General features: G+C 40.0%; 1 protein-coding gene and 1 long non-coding RNA gene across 4 annotated transcripts in view; both read left to right on the top strand.

The window, feature by feature from the left end:
* Positions 1–21,252, top strand: part of sbf2 (SET binding factor 2) — a 120,439-nt gene that overhangs the window by 1,535 nt on the left and 97,652 nt on the right. For all 3 annotated transcript variants that reach the window (XM_077518421.1, XM_077518419.1, XM_077518418.1), the window contains exon 2: positions 13,622–13,707. In XM_077518421.1, the coding sequence (XP_077374547.1) occupies positions 13,622–13,707 (86 nt within the window). The remainder of the gene's footprint in view (positions 1–13,621; positions 13,708–21,252) is intronic.
* On the top strand, positions 3,624–4,826 carry LOC144017223 (uncharacterized). Its single transcript, XR_013283140.1, has 2 exons — positions 3,624–3,797; positions 4,532–4,826. It is a non-coding gene; the product is annotated as an uncharacterized LOC144017223 (long non-coding RNA).

The following is a 21,252-nucleotide window of genomic DNA, read 5'->3' as shown; positions in this document are numbered from 1 at the left end:
CATGTACACTTAGTACCTTTAAAAACACATTTTGCAACTTGCTGTCGACTGAAAATGACATCACAAGGGCTCAGGTACCCAATCACAGCTCAGCTTGTGAATGTCACCTGACCAAACCTAGAAAATATGTGAGCTGTGAATGGTTACCTGAGCCCTTGTGATGTCATTTTCAGTCGACAGCAAGTTTCAAAATGTGTTTTTAAAGGTACTAATTGTACATGAAAAATAATGAAAGTATCAAGTTAATTTTAGACAAAATATTAACTTTTTATTGCTATAATGGACTATATAAGTGAAGTATCCCTTTAAGATTAACATCTTTGTACGTTGGGGAAGAGCTCTCATCTGTGGTATATTTATAGTTTAGATCTATAATAGAGGCAAAGATAAACATTTTAGGGGGGCATCAAATACATCGTAATGTATTACTTGCTTGAAGTAGCTGAAAGGAGGAATCAACATGTCCTCTTAAGTGAAATAGGTCACTATTTACCTCATGCAGTGGCATCCGATATAGGGCCAGAACAGCTGAAACCTCTTAGCCAGTGTAGTTTGTTTGCTCTGCACAATAGCAAAACAGTGACTTTCATCAGCTCTGTGCATCCTGTCGCCAACGCACAATTTTTTTAAAATTTTTTTTTATTTTATTTATTTATTTATTTATTTATTTTTTTATTTTTAAACACTCATGGGACAAAATGTTCCTGGCTTCATTAAGCGTTCTGAATAGAGTCACGCTCTATTTTTATCCCCTAGACTCTTGGATATTGTGATGGTAAGCAGATTCATTCGTTTCCAAGCAGGTGTGATACAAATACCCATTCATCCTTTATGGCTTGCCTGACATGGATTATTGTTCCTGGTTCATATCCGTTTTAAAGTTTTGGGGCCTTCATAGTATGTGTGGGTACATGATTATGTGTTTTACCTGTACTTGAGTGGGTTTGCTCGTGTTTACATCCTCCAAGGTGGAAGCACAAGCATATCAACAGTTACATTCAATCAATAGCCTCAACAATCAGACACATCTCCTAATTAGCAGGCTCTGTAAAAAGGGTATAATTCTACATTTGCCTGAAAGGTAGTGCACCGTAGGATTTTGGACATTTTCTTTTCTCTGTTCACATTTTCTCATGATCTGTCATGATGTCCATGACGGTGCAGGGGTTGCTGAGTCTGGTATGCTAAAAGCCGCACTATGTTTAGGCCAGCTGTGTACAATGGATGCCAGTACATTCTCTCTCTGCCCGTTGTAATGGGCTAGTCACATTTCTCACCTTTAGCCAAGGCTTTTTCTGCAGCTGAAACATTGAATGCCAGGTAGTTTTATAGCACTTTTTGTAGCCCTGCCAATGCTCTATGGCTGTTTACAAATGTCAATGCTATATCCCTTTATAGTACACTGTATAGGTGTCACACCATTTTTTAGGGGTGTCCGAATGTCCAGAGAAAAAAAATGTAGTGCACTCAAAATTACGAATGCTGCACTTGGAAAAGTAGTGCGCATCGATGGTCACTCAACAGGTTAATATAGACCACAATGCATTTCAAGCAGGAGGACAAAATGGCGCAAGCGAGTGATCAGCCGTGATGGGCCCAGCTCTTGTGAACCGTAACAGGATACACAATGGAGACAATGGATTGATGGATGGAAAATGAAGTGAAGCGATATTAGCCCAAAGTGTTGTGTATGTCATACATGTTTTTTGATCTAGTATCCTCTGGTTTGAATTGGGAGATTTCTTATGTAACATGGCGTAATCGTGGGGGAATAAGCTTGCCTAAAGGCAAATTAGCAACATACAGTTTCTGGTGACAGAATTGTTGAGCAGAATCAGCGGAAGACAAGTTCCGATGTGCAGTGTTGACGAAGTTAATGAATGCCTTGCGTTGAAGTTGTTACAGAGTTCATACTCAGCTTTATCATCTGAAAGCATCATGAATTGAGTCTTTGTTGCAAAATCTCAAAGATGGCTTGTTTTGTGCTACTGGCTCACTTGGCACACCCACAAACAAGTGCTTTCATGAAAAAAAAAAAAAGTTTGACCTTTTATCCTCTTTTTTTTGTCTGTCACATTCTACTGTTTATTCACACTTATGTAATGATTGCATTGATATTTTAAAGACCTATAGAGCCCAATATATCATTTTCCCTTAAAATTGCATTACGGTAAATTAATGGTAATTTTATATGACATTTTTTATTCAGAATAAACACATTTTGTATAGAACGCGCAGTAAAATGAATTTAAATAAATAAGTGAAACAAATATCCAGTGACAATGAAAATATATCATCTTGTTAAACAGCAGGAGACATAATTTGGATTTCTTGTAGTGAATGCCTTTTCTTGAAGCGCTACCATGTGTTTTGGTTTGGTTTGTGAAAATATGTTATTTCAATCCCATAATCTGCTTTGTTTTATAGTCAGACAAAGAAATATTGAAATAATGGCTTGGCAAGACTGGAAACGTATTCCAAATGTACTACAAATACAATACAATACAAAATACAAAAATTCTAATCCATCCATCCATCCATTTTCTTGACCGCTTATTCCTCACAAGGGTCGCGGGGGCTGCTGGCGCCTATCTCAGCTAGCTCTGGGCAGTAGGCGGGGGACACCCTGGACTGGTTGCCAACCAATCGCAGGGCACACAGAGACGAACAACCATCCACACTCACACGCACACCTCGGGACAATTCGGAGCGGCCAATTAACCTGCCATGCATGTCTTTGGAATGTGGGAGGAGACCGGAGTACCCGGAGAAGACCCACGCGGGCACGGGGAGAACATGCAAACTCCACCCAGGAAGGTCCGAGCCTGGACTCGAACCGGAGACCTCAGAACTGGGAAGCGGACGTGCTAACCACTCGACTACCGTGCCGCCCCAAAAATTCTAATGTCTTTTTAAATGTATTTTTTTTTTTTACATTTTTCAATGAGCGGTAATCTACAGTTTTCAGCGTATGATAAAACATTGTTATTCATTGGCTGTATTTTGGTTTTGCGCCTTTCTTTGTTTTCTTTCCATGTTTGTATTTTGGAAGTTTATGGTTGGATTCAGACTTGTGACCCTGACCACAATGGAAGCGTTCTTTCCAGTAAAGTTTAAAACTGATACTGAGGGAAACTCCACTGACAATGATTACCACAGCACTGCATTATGCCTATGGCGTTAGATTTGTGCCACAATTCCGTGCGTAACAAAATGTGTTTCGTACGTACAAAATGTGTTTCGTACGTACCAAAAATGTGTTTCGTACGTACAAAATGTGTTTCGTACGTACCAAAAATGTGTTTCGTATGTACAAAATGTGTTTCGTGCGTACAAAACAGTCCTCGCGCACGCTTGCTACGTCTCTCCTCAACACGTACGAAACTTTGATTTACGCTTGCGATGCAAGGGTCGAGGCGTAATATTTGTGCCACAATTCTTAACCAATCAGGGGTCGGACAGGAGAGCAAATCCTGATTGGCTGTTTAATATCCAATCAGGCAGAACTTTGACAACGTGTCGTCACGCCGCGTTGCATCATGGGCGCTTCTTCGATTTTTAGGTTTTTTTTTGTTTTGTTTACTAGCACTCGGTGCTTTCCTGTTTGTATTTTATCTTGCATTTCTGCTGACTTTTATTTACTTAACAAAAGTTTTGTTATATTACGGGGTGAAGCAGCTCCCAACTGCTTTCCTGCTTAGCGGAAGACAAGTTTTAGCCCTCATGGGACCGTTGGATGACCGTTGGGGGGGACGCTAACTTCCGAATCGAAGACTACTTTCAACATTTTCATAACGGTAAGTAGCATAAAAGTAGCATCTTTTAACTTGGCCACTATCACACACAGGCTTCCAAGACAATCAAAATTGTATGTAATAGTTACATACACGACATTGGCAATGGATGTGCATAGTTATGATGAAGAAAAAAAAATCACCACCCCCTTTCTTTATTTTCTTATGCATTTTTAGTGCCTAGTGCCACCAAATGTATATCGTGTAACTAACAGACAGAAAAAAACATGGAATGTCCAAAAGCACTGTTAACACAATGCCATAGTTACTGATTTTTAAGTACGTTAGTGATATTGATTAGAAAATCGTGGAAAATTACGAGATATCAGCTCTTGAATTCAATTCACGAGTTAATTTTGTTGTCATTACCTGTATACTTGTGCACATAAATGCCATCTCAAACAAATCACTAAAGCAGCCTTTTACCACCTAAAAGACTTCGACAGAAGGGTTGCATGCTCCATACCAGAAGAACCTGACTCATGCTTTTATTTCCAGTAGACTTGATTATTGCAAAGGTCTTCTGACTGTTCTCCCTCAAAAGAGCATCACATTATAGCTGCAGAGGTTATGAAGTGGTTACCCTTAGTTGTACTAGACATTTAACATGAACAAGAAACTGTAGAAACATGGATGGTCACATTGTTTTCCCATAACTACATGAAGATGGATGGATATGATTGTTTCACGTTTTACAATTAATAACCTTGAGCTTTTGTTTGTTTCCAATTTACCAGGTAAACCAATCCAGATTGTGCATCGTTTCTATATCCGGGTCACAGTCATCAATACGATGTCTAAGGATAGAGAGTACAGCTGAGATGGATGGGACGGCGATGGATGGCTCCACAATAGCAGTCTACCATGCCTACTGTGTGTAAAACTTGAAATAAAAACTGCAAAGATGCACTGTAACTGAGGGCGATTCATTTGATTTAAAAACAAAATGTACAGTTTGCTGTTTGTTGATCGATAATGCATCATTAAGTGTCAATTACAAATACAATGTGTAATATATTTTCATCTGTGGAACCTCTTGGGTCTTGCATTCTCAATACATCATTGTGAGTACAGTACTCTGAGGTCTTCTTGGTCAATGATGGGCAAATGTGCAGTGTGTGCACTTCCGCACTTCAATCTTGAAACCATAAATGTGTCATGTACTGCATTGGCACTGTACCTGCAATAGTATTTTGGTTATTGTTTACAGGTTGTTCCGAATACAGTGTGTGTGACACTTTTTATTTTTCTAATTGTCAATGATACTGTTTGCAAGACACATTTAAATAAGTTCAGTAAAAGTGTCGACAACTTACAGGAGAAAAAATATTTTAAAAATGTTTGATTTGGTATGCTGCAAAACAGGCCATTACAACTATTCGAACTTCAAATTATGATAGTCCAATGTTAATGTCATTCTTCAGGAGCTCTTGATTTCTCTGCTGTCAAGCTCAAGCTTCACGTTCTGACTCTTCCTACAGACATTTTAATGACTAAGTCAAATTGGTCTCATCAGCTGGCTCAAAAACGTCAGGAATTAGGGCTGCACAAAATTGGAAAATCATGCAATACGCGATTTTGCTGAATATAGCAATAGATATTGCAATATTTAATATGGATCTAAAGAAATGACTGATGATGATTTTATTATCTAATGAACAAATTATATTTCTCATGCAGTAAAATGTATTCAGAGTTATTTAATTGTAATGACTTCAATAATGTTCAACTAGTGGATGGTGGTGCACATTTTAGCAAGTGGCTGACTGGTCAAATTCAGATAAAAGCAAAAAATTCCATATGAAACTTATTGCATGTCTGTTATATGCATATTGCATGGGCCAATAGCGTGATATCAATATTTTTTCCACTCCACTTCTTCATCTTCTGCTTCTCGTGGTGTTTTTGACACTTGTTGTGGTGTCATCAGGTGCATTCTGGGTCCTTTGTCATCTTTGTTGCCTGGTAATAAAAACAAAACCCAAGGTTAGCGCTCAGATTTTTAATTGTCTATCTGTTGTTATGGAAAAATGACAAGATCAACCATGTTTCTCACATTAGTAAAACAATTATTTTGGGCAAACATGTTTATTTCAATAGCTGCTAGTCATGGTGTATGGTTGTCTTGTAACCAAAATGAATTCAATTCTTACGCCAATAACTATGGCATTGGACTGCCAAACACTTATGTATTCAATGTTTTCTGTTATTCACGATATACCTTTAGTGGTACCAGGCACTAATTACTAAAGAAAAATGGATGGTCTAACATTTTCTTTTCTACTTCTTATACAACGCCACTCATGATGGCATGCATTGTTTAAGATTGTAATGATAGTAGCACGATCAAAAGAGGACAAAACTATAGGATTTACTGACTTAAATACAGTACAGTATTTTGTAACTTACCATAATGAAAACGTAAGTAGCAGGTTAGCCCCTTCTCTTTTTTTTTTTCTTCTATTTTATGCCGTCATCCAACATCACCATGAGCGCTAAAACTTGTTTTCCCTCCTTCTTCCGCTAAGCAGGAAAGCAGTTCGGAGCTGATTCATCCCGTAACATAACAAAACTTCGATTAAGTAAATAAAAATCAGCAGAAATACAGACAAAAATTCAAACAGGAAAGGACCGAGTTCTTGTTTAAAAACAAAAAACAAAAAACAAAACAAAAAAAAACTACGCCCATGATGCAACGCGGCGTGACGACACGTTGTCAAAGTTCTGCCTGATTGGATATTAAACAGCCAATCAGGATTTGCTTTCCTGTCCGACTCTTGATTGGTTAAGAATTGTGGCACAAATATCACGCCTCGACTCTTGCATCGCAAGCGTAAATCAAAGTTTCGTACGTGTTGAGGAGAGACGAAGCAAGCGTGCGCGAGGACTGTTTTGTACGCACGAAACACATTTTGTACGTACGAAACACATTTTTGGTACGTACGAAACACATTTTGTACGTACGAAAGACATTTTTGGTACGTACGAAACACATTTTGTACGTACGAAACACATTTTGTTACGCACGGAATTGTGGCACAAATCTAACGCCATATATGCCTGTTGATAAAATGGAACACAAATCAGACTTTTGTATGTTTATATTTGACTATGCAAATTAAACTCAAATTCATAGCAGGGAATGTTTTTAGTACAACCATTTAGTCAAATTTGACATTTAAGGTAGCTGATAAAACCAAACATAAGGTCAGATTGATGCATCACTTACAGTGTATTTGAATATGTTGGTATTGATAATGTTTCTTCTTTGGCGCAATGCCATACAGCCTTGGAAATAGACTAGAGCATGCAACTACATCCGGGAAGTAACTACATCTGAACATTGGGGAAGTTCAACAATTTGTTAAGACATAGGCATGTTTTTTTTTTTTTCAAAATCAAGCTAGTTTCTAAGGATTGATTAAGAAACCGAAGTTTTGTCATTTGTGTTTCAAAATTTTGTACAATAGACTGCATAAAACACAGAATCAGTTTTTGCGCATGTTAAAATTATAGATCTCAAAGGTCACAAATATAAATATAAAAATTTCCTGAGCACTTTAATAATAATCATAGCCGTGAAATACAATCTTTTCTAATTGAAATATACCAGAAATCCTTTTCCATTTGCATTTAGCACACAGGAAGTGCAGTTTGTTTTTGTTTTTCCCCTCTTGTTGCGCATGTCGTGTGACAGTTATTCACATTTTTGTTCTCCAAGGTGCAAATTTTCGTGACGTGCCTTGTAGGGTTCACACTTGAACCCCTAAGTACAAATACTGTAAGTACTGTTTATTGGCCAGGTCACACTTGGGAAAAAGATTTTTAATCTCAATGAGTTTTTAAATAGGGAATGAATTATGAGAAAATTTCCAAAAAATGTCCAAATGTAGTAGCACTTTAACACATGAGTAATAATCTAGACAAGGGATGCCGGAAATCTTATTGCATTTTGTGCACATTATAAAGCAGAAAATGTGATGGTTAACAGTGATTGAACTCACTACTCCCATCTTGTCGTATTGAAACATATCAGATGCGGGTTCTGATGTCACACATCAAATTATCTGATTACAAATCATTTCTGCTCAAGGACTTAACTGGCTTTTCTTTTTTTTTTTTTTTAAAGTACTGTACTCAATCCTTGAATCTTGTGAGCAGATGTTAAAAATAGCATGTGTCTTCTCAGCCTGTCTTCTATTATTCTTTCTGATGGTGTTCTTTTTTTTTTATATCCGGGAGCATTGGAGAGCGCAGCTTGTTTTAATACGAGAGAGTCGCCTCATGGAATGTGAGGAATTCCGTCATTTATTTTCATCCTTGCTGGAAAATTAGAATTCGGAGCATTCCGGGCATATGTTTTCAATTAGAGGATCTGCAAAATCCAAAATACACGTAACTGTCAAGCAGACTGCTGTTTTACTAGCATGACTACTACTATTATTCCCGCACATACTCAGGCATAAAGATAACTCCAGGTCAAGTGTGTTTAAGCTTACATACGGTACTTATTCAAGCAATGTACATGAACCACAGACCCAAAAGCCTTATCATGATATTCACCCTCTTTTAGCAGAAGTGTAGGTCTGAACAAGTTGTTGAGAGCAAGCTGTAAGCAAGCTGGCACTCCCGGAATTTTCCTTTTTCGCTGCATGACCACCCCCCCTCCTTTGCAGAACTAATGATTTCATCTCGAGGTGTTCGTTGTCTCCATTGAGCTGCAAATTGTTTTGCATTTTGCAAACGATTGTGTTTGAGGATGGAGGGAGGGGCCAGTAGGTACTCACCAGCATCCTGTTTTGTCTTTTGTGCCAAGAAACATTTTGAATTTGCCGTAAAAGAATTCTTCTTATTATTAGAATATATATTAGAATTCTTCTTATAGCTGCATCTGAAGTATTTCTATTGAAAATCTTTCGTGAATGGGAATTTGATTGCAGTCTACACACCAATAATAAAAATCTACTCTGGAAATATCACATATTCCTAGGACAGAAGAATGAAATTACCACCCAAACAGTTCAATTTCAGTTTTGAAAAAACACAGAAACAGAAGGTATAACTTCAAAAATAATGTTTTTATTTCACATGAAGATGTGCAATCTGACTACATACGAACAAAGCGCTACATATAAATTGGAGAAATGTAGCATACAATTGTCCCATCTAGCAGCAGGCTAGTAGGTGCTGAACTCGTTGAAAGGGTACTTATGATAAGAAAGGAAGGCAGTTGATGTACAGTTGCGGGGGATAAAGTGCTCAACACCTTGAACGGGTGCTTAAAGCCTAATTTATGCCTCCACGTTTGCTCTCGCGTCGATGAGCTCATGAATTTTAAGTGCCGCGTCGCTCGTGGCCGGCTGACGTGCACACGTCGCCAATCCTTGGACGCCGTAGATGGCGGGGCGTAGCTCGCTTCTGATTGGTCCGTTCGATGGCGTTTTTTCTTTTTTTTCTCTCTCCCCGCCCAGATAGTTTCCGTGAAGGCAACTGGCGGCGCAAATCGACTTCCCTGCTCGGAGACCACGGCTGTGCATGTGGATATGTGCCTGGGACGAGAGGCGGAAAACAACAATAACAAAAAAAACAAACTGTGTTCGCTAAGCGCACGGCTGTTGTGTTTTGGCGAGTTTACGGCCGACACCGGTGCAAATTGGCAATAATTAATTCCCACGGTGGTGAACTTACCCTGGGTTTTCACCGGATGCGGTTGCGGTGCGGTTGCGGTGCGGTTGAGGTGCGGTCCGGCGACGCAAGCAATTAGATTCCATTCATTCGAATGGTGCAGTTTACACCGCTTGCGGGTGCGTTGCGTGTCGACTGCGTCTCAGCTGCGGCGTGCCGCAGGCCTTCCGCAAGGAAAGACCTATTTTCTATTTTTGCCGGACGCCGCAGCGGTAGGCCTCCAGGAAAAGGCAAGCTAGCACAAAACACATCGAGCGGGACAGGAAGACCGACGCAGTTTCAAAATAAATTTCCGGTTACCTTTCAGAATAAAACACTCGCCAGCTCCTATTTCGCAAGCTTTTCAGCAAAACGTGACGTGGGCGTCGCCGGGCCATGTGCTCATTCACGGTTTAGACGCCAGCGAACATGGACGAGGAGAGGTTTATATTGGAGGTGGAAAACCACAAACTAATATATGACACGGCACATCCTTTTTATAAGGACAACCAAAAAAAGGATGCTGCATGGAATCTCATAGCAGAGGAAGAAGAAAAGGTTAAATCAAAAGAAGTCCACCTCTCTTTCTGCTTCTCTGTTGAGCACAGACTTTCTGTATGTTTGTCGTGTGAAATGCCACATGATCGCGCGCGCGCGGTCCCGTGAGACACGTTGGGAAGTGGGCGGTGACGGAGCTGCCGGACCGCAGCTGTGCGGAGCCGGTGTGGATTGACAAAAAAATTGACCCGTCCGGAGCACGCAGTCAAGACGCACCGCACCGCAACCGCATCCGGTGAAACTCTCCCCCCGGCTTTGTTTCGTGTTTCTGAATTAAATTGAACTTCCTGAATCCGTCATAAAATGCAGAGGAATCGCCACTCTGTGGCGGCCCAGCCATAGCGACAGCGGGACTTGGTGTGAAACTCCAGCAGACACCGATGTGTATTGCGCACAAGTCGGAAGGCAAACGCACGAGCGGAGCTCCAACGTGACGCCTCGACGCGAGCCTCTCGCAGAAGCATACTGAGGCCTCTCGCGCAGCCAAGCGTTCATAGCGACGTCGCTTTTTGATCCTTCGTTGTCGGCTCTTCCTATCATTGTGAAGCAGAATTCACCAAGCGTTGGATTGTTCACCCACTAATAGGGAACGTGTGCTGGGTTTAGACCGTCGTGAGACAGGTTAGTTTTACCCTACTGATGATGTGTTGCCGCGATAGTAATTCTGGTACTGAGGCCTCAGTATGCTTCTGCGAGAGGCTCGCGTCGAGGCGTCACGTTGGAGCTCCGCTCGTGCGTTTGCCTTCCGACTTGTGCGCAATACACATCGGTGTCTGCTGGAGTTTCACACCAAGTCTCGCTGTCGCTATGGCTGGGCCGCCACAGAGTGGCGATTCCTCTGCATTTTATGACGGATTCAGGAAGTTCAATTTAATTCAGAAACACGAAACAAAGCCGGGGGGAGAGTAAGTTCATCACAGTGGCAATTTATTATTGCCAATTTGCACCGGTGTCGGCCGTAAACTCGCCAAAACACAACAGCCGTGCGCTTCGCGAACACAGTTTTTTATTTTTTTATTTTATTATTTGTTATTGTTGTTTTCCGCCTCTCGTCCCAGGCACATATCCACATGCACAGCCGTGGTCTCCGAGCAGGGAAGTCGATTTGCGCCGCCAGTTGCCTTCACGGAAACTATCTGGGCGGGGGGCGGGGAGAGAGAGAGAGAAAAAAAAGAAAAAACGCCATCGAATGGACCAATCAGAAGCGAGCGACGCCCCGCCATCGACGTGCGTCCAAGGATTGGCGACGTGTGCACGTCGGCCGGCCACTAGCGACGCAGCACTTAAAATTCATGCCTCGCGTCGATCATGTGATCGACGGCGCTCATCGCCGCGAGAGCAAACGTGGAGGCATAAATTAGGCTTCAAGAATACAAAGGAAGGCAGTTGGAGATGTAAAGTTGTGGGGGATAAGGTTGGGGGGGATACGGAGTGCAGAAAAAAGTCTGCATTTTGGGAGAATCAGTGTTATTAAGAGCTAGGAGCAGTCAGCAGCATGTCATCATGATGACTTGTGGCACGCTTCCTTTGATTATGGTATTGATTAGGGATGGCCAAACATACATTTGATGTCAAACATTTTCATTTGTACCACAAAAATGAAGGAAATTGCCTCACTGTTCCAATGCTTTTACAGAGGGCCTGAACTATAACCTTATGAAATTGATTAATTACGGAAACGGGTACAAAATCAAACTCATGTTGACATGTTGTGTAACAGCAAAATAAACAAAAGCCATTTGCGGTGTTTAGTGTTGTGTTGTGGCAGATAATAGGACATCTTTACGATCCCTTTGTATGTTATTAATGATGCACTTTGTGTGCAAGATATAGTGGAGCAACGTTGGGGCCTCTTACTCAGTCAAGTTTAACAGCAGCAGTTCAGTCTGATTGTAAAATGTGTTTTAGCTTTTGTGTAAATAAATTCCTTCCTGGTCGAGATCAGGCAAGTGCCAATATGTTGCCCTTAAGTTGCATCACTCCGCTTGATTGTAGATTGAGTTTAATTTGGCACTGATTGACCTGCAGCAAAGACCTGAGTGACCATAGTAGAAAGGAGTTTCTCTACATGCGATTGTCAGGATTTTGCTTGGTCGTCTAACTTAAGGGGATGGTTTTAGTGCAACTTTACAAGAGTCACGTAATGTTCAACAAAGAGGAAGCTACTGAAGTTTGGGGCAGAGCCATTTAACCTCGGAAAAATGGAATGCAATAAGGGAAACCATTTGAGCATTGGGGAAGTTTGGTAGTTTATCAATACATTGGCCTTATTTTTTATTTTTTATTTATTTTATTTTATTTTTAAACCACAACACAGTTTGTGGGAATTACTCAAAAAAATTCAATGTGTTATTTGTACATCATTGCCTGGGTGGGACCTATTTTCCGAATGAAAATGAAAAGACTGTTTTCTTTTATTTAGGTTTAGGATTATTTAGAAATTTAGGTTTTAAGTTTGGTCCCAATGGTCCTTGTACATCCCATCCTGCTGACTTGGGCCCCCTGGCACCTTATCTAAAGCCAGCAGTCTTCAACTTGGATTTTAAATTGGGCCTGGCTGGCATGTGAGTTCTGTTGAGGCTGCTGACTAGGGTCAAGCGTCTCCTTTCTCAATAGAACTTAGAAACAGCATGCCTTACATCCTGGCTGCATTACTGGAGCTCGTAAGAGGGAGCACATAACTCCAATTCTGGCATCCCCTCACTGGCTCCCCTTACATTTTAGCTATGGTATTTGTAAAGATTATTTGATTTGTTTTCAGATCTTTTAAATCTTTCAGCAACAGCACTAGTCTGGAGTCTCAAAAAGGAATAGTTAACTTGAGTTCAAAAAGTGATTTACAAGTTTGAAAATAGTCTATCTCAATTTTTAACTTGGAGCATTTTGATTATTGTTAGGTTAAATCAAATCATCTGGAGATGTATTTCTGTTACAGAAGTTGGTTGTAAAATTGCCCAAAGTATATTTTAAATTGCATGTATATAATATGAATTGAAAAATATTACTCATTCTCGTAATTTTTAAATTTTATTAACTAATCTTAAATATAAAAGCCCCAATTAAATGGTTATGTTTTGATTGAGTCCTATCACTATGTCTTGTGCATCTTAAATCTTGTGTGTTCATAAAAATGTATTTTTTATGTTACGTTTTGCAATTTCTAATGTCAAGTAGTAAATATTTTGCTTTTTTTTGTATTAAAAAATAATGTGCCACAGTCCTTTCGGTGCCTTTTGATACATTTTCTTGGGCAATATCGTGATAATGTTGATAATCATGATACATAATTTTTATACAGTTTCATTCTCTACTACAGGGAAATATTAGCAAACTGTTTTGGTTTTACTTAATTATGCACAATACAGCAACTAGGTTTTTATCTTTTACGTAGCACCAATTTGATGTCTGCATGTGAGAATATAATATTAATTGACCGACTAGTCTGTTTTTCAATATTATGAATCTTCAGGTTGTCATGTCAATTTGAAAAACAAAATTACTTTTTAACATCATATGATGTACTGAACTGTAAATTGTCATACTAATGAGATTATTTATTTGAATCTTTGATATCATGTTTCTCTCTTTGTCCATTTTAATTGCAGGGTCAGGAGAGGGATGCGGGAAAATCATTCAGCGATTCCCCAAGAAGGACTGGGAAGGGACAGCCTTCCCTCAGGGGGTGGAGATGGTGAGTGATAGTGACGGTCTCATAAAGTAATTGGATTTTTTTTTGTTTTTTTTTGTTTTTTTTGTTTTTGTTTTTTTGTTATTGTGTGGCGGGCATGCATCAGAAAATGTTCAATGTGGTCCCTCTATTGAGTTTGTTGAATATGAGTATAATTAAAGCAAGTGGCAAAATAGATGCACCCTGAGATGAAAAAAAAGGTGGATATTGCTTGCTATTAACACATATTGCGCAAACACATTATTAATCAGAATGCCATGTTTAGACTATTGGGGGCCCATTCTACGACGGTGTATTCGGGACACATGCAAATACATATTTTTTAGGGGGTGGGGGCAATATTCAGAGAACAAAACTCGCAAATTTGCCGCTTTATAAAGTTGCAAATTTTGAATTTATAAAGTGGCAGATTTGCAAGAAAAAAAAAACTGAAACTTACGAGAAATACACATAGCTTACTACTTGAATGTTTGCGCCAATACTTTTCGGTCGGGTTTTCAAATCAGGAGATAGCAGAGATTAACCGTATGATGTTAAGCATCTCGCTGGAGCGGTTCGCAGCCGAGTGTGAAGCGGTTGGGATGAAGATCAGCACCTCCAAATCCGAGACCATGGTCCTCAGTAGGAAAAGGGTGGCGTGTCCTCTCCGAGTCGGGGATGAGATCCTCCCCCAAGTGGAGGAGTTCAGGTATCTTGATGTCTTGTTCACGAGTGAGGGCATGATGGAGTGGGAGATCGACATGCGGATCGGTACAGCGTCTGCAGTGATGTGGACTCTGTATCGGTCCATTGTGGTGAAGAAAGCGATGAACTGAAAGGCGAAGTTCTCAATTTACCGGTCGATCTACTTTCCAACCCTCAACCCTATGGTCACGAGCTGTGGGTCGTAACCGAAAGAACAAGATCCTGGATACAAGCGGCCGAAATGAGCTTCCTCCGCAGGGTGTCCGGGCTCTCCCTTAGAGATAGGTTGAGAAGCTCGGTCATCTGGGAGGGACTCAGTCGAGCCGCTGCTCCTCCGCGTTGAGAGGAGCCAGCTGAGGTGGCTCGGGCATCTGGTTCGGATGACTCCTGGACGCCTCCCTGGGGAGGTGTTCCGAGCATGTCCCACCGGCAGGAGGCCCCGGGGACGACCCAGGACAGGCTGGAGAGACTATGTCTCTCGGCTGGCCTGGGAACGCCTTGGGATCCTGCCGGTGGAGCTGGTTGAAGTGGCTGGGGAGAGGGAGTTCTGGGTTTCCCTCCTAAAGCTGCTGCCCCCGTGACCCGACCTCGGATAAGCGGTAGTAAATGGATGGATGAATGGATGGATGTTAAGCATTCACGATTTGAAGCATTGGGTACGGCCAGCGACAAAGACACCTCGCTTTGCGAAGGTCCACACCCTGAAGATCAAGCATTCAATTTAATTTGTTAAAATGTATATTTACTTGTACATTTATGTTTCCAGAATTATTATTTAAACATTCATACATTTTGGTATTTTTTATTTATTTTTTTTAATCTAAGTTGATGTGTCGAATCTGCTGCTCTCCGTCATTCACTTGCCATTTTATAAATTTGCAAGTTCTTTTTCTCTGAATACTGCCCCCACCCTCTTAAAAAAATAAATAAATAAATAAATATATATATATATATATATATATATATATATATATATATATATATATATATATATTTATACGTGGCCCTAATACGCTGTCTTATTCGACATATTATATTATAAAGAACATTTTTTGGTTGACTTCCCATGTACGATGGAATTTCCTGCCACATTCATCATGAACTGTTTACTGTAAAGCTCTTCCTGTGCTCAGTAATTAGCAAACTCTTGTCATTTTTTGCATAATTGACCCTCTGAGCCTTGTCTTTGGTGACGTTAAGCTTTTCTTAGTTGCATCTTCCATCCTTGGAAAGTCACTGGGTGGTTTGTGACAGAGGGTTTATTGCCCATATTGCAAGGACATTCCAATGGAGCAACACATATTTGCTTATCTAAGTGAACGAAAACCTTTCAGTCTTCCTCACAGAAATTTCTTTAAACTCTCTTCCTGCAAAGGATGTCAATGTCTGTCATATAATTTTTGTTCATGTGTCTTGGCTGCAGCACATTAGTAAGCTCAGTGGTCTTGGCAGTGAAGGAGCAAAAACCACATGATGACTTGTGATCCCAGTACAGTTCTTGGAAGTACAGATCATGATATACTGCCGTAGTGTTTTGGTTTTGGTACTTTTTATATTACGACCCACAATGTGGTTATGTTAAATGTACTCTTTAACACTGTGGTATGTACGCATGGTTGCTTTTGGTTGGAGAACAAAGGAGTAACAAGACTAAGTGTCATTGTAAAAACTGCTAGTGTAGAGTAAATACACAGTTTAAAAGCTTGCCCCTGTTGAGTGCTTCAGAGACCACTCTTGTTTCAGTTCAGCTTAGTTTCATTTTATTCATTTATTCAAACATGTTCAGTCTAGGTCATTCAATCACAAATCATCGGGAAAACAGGCTGAAGCTCTTATAGTAGGCTGAGGACATGTTTGGTTTGTTGCAACACAGTCAACATTTTTCAGTGCAGTTGTAGTCATTACACTTTTCAAGTCACCCAAAACTTCTTAAGTATAACATTTGTTATACTTTTGTGTTCTTCAACAAGACAACAATGCCAGAACAAAAGCTTACAAATATTAGAAATAGTTGTAATGTTAAAATAAAGTTTACAAAAAGAGCCTACATCAGATGATACATTTTTCCCAAATCTTTCTATTCAGTGTTTGGCCCAGTAGAAATAAACAACAGCTACATTTCTTTGCACAGGAACTTGCAAAATGATAAATAACAAGGGTAGAAGTTTGGTGAGCCACATTCGATTTATGAAAAGGATATGAAAAGGAAAAAAAAATAGACCTTTAAAGATTTTTCCAAGATATGCATTTTGTGTTCACTCTTGACCATTTGTATGATTCATGAAAATGACTGATCATTATATTATCCAATGATTGCATCAACAGTGACTAAAAAGCTGGCCAATCACAGTACAATCCAACCATGCAGGATATTATTATAAGATTGTTAACAGAACCACTTCAGTTTTTTACCGCCGACGCTTGTCTGGATCCCTGTCGTTCTGTTGTTAACCCCTCCACCCTGTCTCATGCGTCTGGTGTTTTGAGTTTGGGGAATGTCAGAGATCGCAACCTGAGGTATTTTGTTCAAGAGCTAAGTGATGTATAGAGAAGAACAGCGGGTGTTGAGGCCAACAAGTTGCATAATATGAGTCAGTCGTTGAGCCAAGAGAGCAAACTATCAAGCATTCTTTAGAATCTCACTAGATAAGGCTAATTGTAGCCATGCACTGCTGTGCCTGAATGGAGCCTTCAATCGCTGATAAAAGAGATGGCCCACAATTATAATAAGATGTAGCTGCATTGCTAACTCTGTGTGAATGTGGTCAAAGAGATACCACGGTCCTTGTTTATGCAGTGGGATTTATAAAGCAATTGAGGTCAAGTGAGGCAGTTGTTTCAACACAAATAGACAAGTTGTGAGTGGGTGTGGTGAGCACCGTGCAGGGTCTCTCTCAATCCAAGCCAAGAAGTATGTGGAGGTCTGGTTGTAAGTAAATTTTTGCTGACTGAGTTGAAAATTGATAAGATAATTAGGGAAGCGCCAATCACGGTCTTTTTTTTATTTTTTATTTTTTATTATTTTTTTCCCCCCCCCGACCGATTATGAGTATAATTACAATTACGTAGTCACCGATTCAGAGTACTGATACTTGATAATGCCGTTTTGTCTTGCAATCATGATGAAAATGTTTTATTTTATCAATCAATCAATCAATCAACTTTATTTATATAGCACCTTTCATACATTTAAAATGCAACTCAAAGTGCTGGACATCCACAATACAATAAAATAAAAGAAAGAAAAAGCCCCCAAAATCCCCATGATCGTACCCACAGACACACCCAAAACCCAACAAACACATGAAAACCACAACATGGCGGGGCACAGAAGTATCCTGTAAACCAATTATTATAAAAAAAAAAAAAAAAAATTCCCTTACATTTTCACGTAAAGTAGGCTGTAACACAAGGCATTTCAGTTATGTATTGTCTCATTTTGAACACTAGGGGCTGTATGTAAAAGGATTAAAAATTTGATGAGGAATGAAAACAAGAGTTTGGTAAGATGGCATGTTTCTCCTATGTGTTAACTACAAAATAAAGTAACAGTAAAAAGACACAAGACAGCTTCTTGAAAATTCCACAAGCACAGTGTGTCACTTGCCTGGTTTTGTGCGCAAGAGCGGGAGCGAGAGGGCGGTAGTGTGGCGAGATCGCCTGGAGTCGGCAACGGGGCTCAAGAAACCCGATGCTTGCCAAAAAAGTTCATTCATTTTGCAGACCATGATTTGCAATCAATGTGTGGTATTGGAGCAGTATTGACGCATGTTCTTTAAAATGTGTTTTTTCCCAAAAAATGAGTTGAATTAATTTTAGGTTTGGAATAAGCTGTTCAGAGGATGGATGGACGGGCGGATGGGCGGGCGGGCGGGCGGTTCGGGCGTGCGGACGGACGGACGGACGGACGGACGGACGGACGGATGGATGGATGGCTTTGTCCAACTTCAAAGTCCAGCGCTGGCCTTTAATTCACTCTGGGTGATAAACCATGTTGGCTCTGCTCACTGAGAATCATCTCGCAAGTATCCTGTGGCGGTTTCGCCACATTTAAATATAGAAACACGGCCACATGTTTCCCTCAACCTATTAGTTTAGTGTTTCCAGATGTCAGTTGAGGGCCTGCATTGTTTTTATAAGCTTGCGGGTGTGTTAATTTATTTTGTTTTCTTTTTCACTCAGTTGAACCTGCATTGCTTCTTTATTATGCTTCAGCCTACACTTAAATTGAGACACAGTATAATCTAGAGGGCATAGAGTGTATTGGATTGGTTCCTAATTGTTATGAGCTAGGAGCATATGTTGTCTAATTGCGCAGTCAGTAGTGCACATAACTCCTTTTATTGAAGGAAAAAAAAAAAAAAAGTACATGAAGAGAATTAAATAGTTGGATAACAGGCTGAATGGGATTCATGTATTCTCAACATTATTTCCAAGTGAGTCCAACGATCAAGGACAGAAAATAGGGTTTCTTCTAATCTAGACATTCTACCCTCCTATTATTTGTTCATGTGTGACAATGGTTGGTTGGGTGCCAAATGACAGGAATTCCATCTTTGAAGCTTTGAGAAGATAGACCATAGTGTTTAGCGGACCCACTCAGCAATTTGCATTTTGGCTGTCTTCTGTGCTGGTATGTTGACCATTATTAGTTGCAGATTTTTTACGCTCCATGAAAAAGAAAATGAGTCATTTACAAACAAGAAACACATCTGGTGAAAACAGTGCATGGAGTTGAGCACGAAAAGCATTTTGTGGTCACAACCGGCCCCCAGCAAACTAAATAACCACAGATGAGGAATGCACACACACAAAAAAAAGCGTTTACAACTCGTGCGCGCAAAAATGTGTTTCTAATCTTTTCAGGCAAGTGATGATAGGAACCAGATCAAATCCTCATCTGTTATGGATGAACCATGTCTTTCGATGGAGGTCAGTATATTTCCATCACATCGCACTATGTAAAAGGATGTTCAGGAGGCTGAGATCGTAACACAAGTAAGTCAATTTTGAAAAATGTTGAAGCAAAATCTCTGCCTCAAAGCTTTGTAGGAATCATATTTCCACTTACACTAATTTTATGCAACCATACACCATATTCTGTGCGAAAATACGTTGGCATGATGGCGGTGAGCCATGAAGAAAGAGTTGTTAAAAAAATAAAGTGTCTGTCTAGTTTTTGGGGTAATTTGACAATAAAAACTAAGATATACTGCAATGTGTCCTGCAACAACACTTCAATGCTTGCCAACACAAGGACACATATCGATGTTAGCTGATTTAATATAGTTTTCTATCGCTAGTTAGAATATATTGTAATGCCCCCGCAACTAATGTGTATAAGTGCACTTTTGATACTGATAGCGTTATTTAGGGGTGCTCACACTTTTTAAGCATGCGAGTTACTTGATAACTTGTTAAAATGACCAAGTCAAAATGATCTACCCACCACAAAAATGCAAAACATGTAATTATTTTCAAATGTATTCTTTGTATGTACAATGTATGTTGATGTACCTTGCATAACCGAGTGAGCCAATATTGCAAAACACACATAATAATTAACTTTTAACATTTTATTTTAATTTTTTTGTAATTACCTGAGTTTACTTTGATGGCTTGCACTGAATTGAATCAGCCAGGGATGCATAGTCCGGACAGTAGCTGCTGACAGCCAGCCTCAAGCACACTTCCAAATGTTCATCAGTCATGGCGGAACGGTATTTGGACTTAATAATATTCATGTAGGAAAAGGCTCCCTCACATAAATAGGTAGAGCCAAATAATGTCGGTGCTGCATTTTCCATGAACAGTCCGAAAATGCCGCTTCACATTTCCATTCATTAGTATTGGTTGATTGGGAGATGAAGCAAACATCAAAACACACACAAAAAAAAGTCCACCTTCCATTCCATATGAAAGTGATATGTTTTTGTCTTCTTACTTGGTCCCGCTCCCTCATTAATTTTGATGAGCATAAGCTTTAGCAATGGCTTTAAATCTGACTAGCTTAGCGCTTAGCGCCGTTGTTTGCGCATCAGCGGTGACCTATTGGTCAAAATTTAGTTGTCATCTGACTGGTTACCCTGTATTTCAGTCAAGTAACGGGATTGCTGATAGGCTGACATCGTAAGTTCTGCTGCACTTAGCGCCGTTGTTTGCGCTTGATTGGTCACCTGAATGTCAAATTCAGATATCAATCGTGATGGGATGAATGATAGACTGATATTTTTTAATGTCATGCCGCGATCAACCACTATTACCTCCAGATTGCGATCGACGAAATGAGCACCCCTGGCTTTATTGAACAAACAATAAAAAACAAACACGTAATATGCACCCTTATACACCAGCTGCTGATGGCGATAAGTCACACCGGTTCAGTAACTCAAAGTCACAGATGTGCGGACGGTGACCAAGTGGACAAAACATGCACGTTATTATGTTTGATAATACAAACTTATTCTTTTAAACACTAAAACATGTCTGAATGCTTCTCCGTATGAGACTCATTTTATTGTGAAATTGTTTATTTTCTAAAAGCAAACATTACAGTTTTCTTTGGATAGGGGAAAAAATCCCAAGGGGTAATGGTACTGTGCATGTGCCACATACTCTACAGTTGAACTACGTAGCTGTTTATGTTTGTGCTTGGCTGGCCTTGTTCGTGTGTTTGTGTATGTTTTCTGAGTGTTGTCTTGGAAACGACACCTGTGAGGTTAAAATGCCACAGAGTTCAGTGTTAAAACATAAGGGTAAATCTTTTACATGTAGCCTGCAGGCATTGTTCAATCAGCAGACTCATTCCTGCTGTCTACGCTCTGGGGTCATGTTTACCTGCAGGAGAACATCTGAACAACTGAA

This window comes from Festucalex cinctus, chromosome 4 (genome assembly GCF_051991245.1).
Source record: "Festucalex cinctus isolate MCC-2025b chromosome 4, RoL_Fcin_1.0, whole genome shotgun sequence".
NCBI classification, from domain to species: Eukaryota; Metazoa; Chordata; class Actinopteri; order Syngnathiformes; family Syngnathidae; genus Festucalex; species Festucalex cinctus.
Note: the sequence above shows the minus strand (reverse complement) of the source record. Positions and strands in the feature narration are given on the sequence as shown.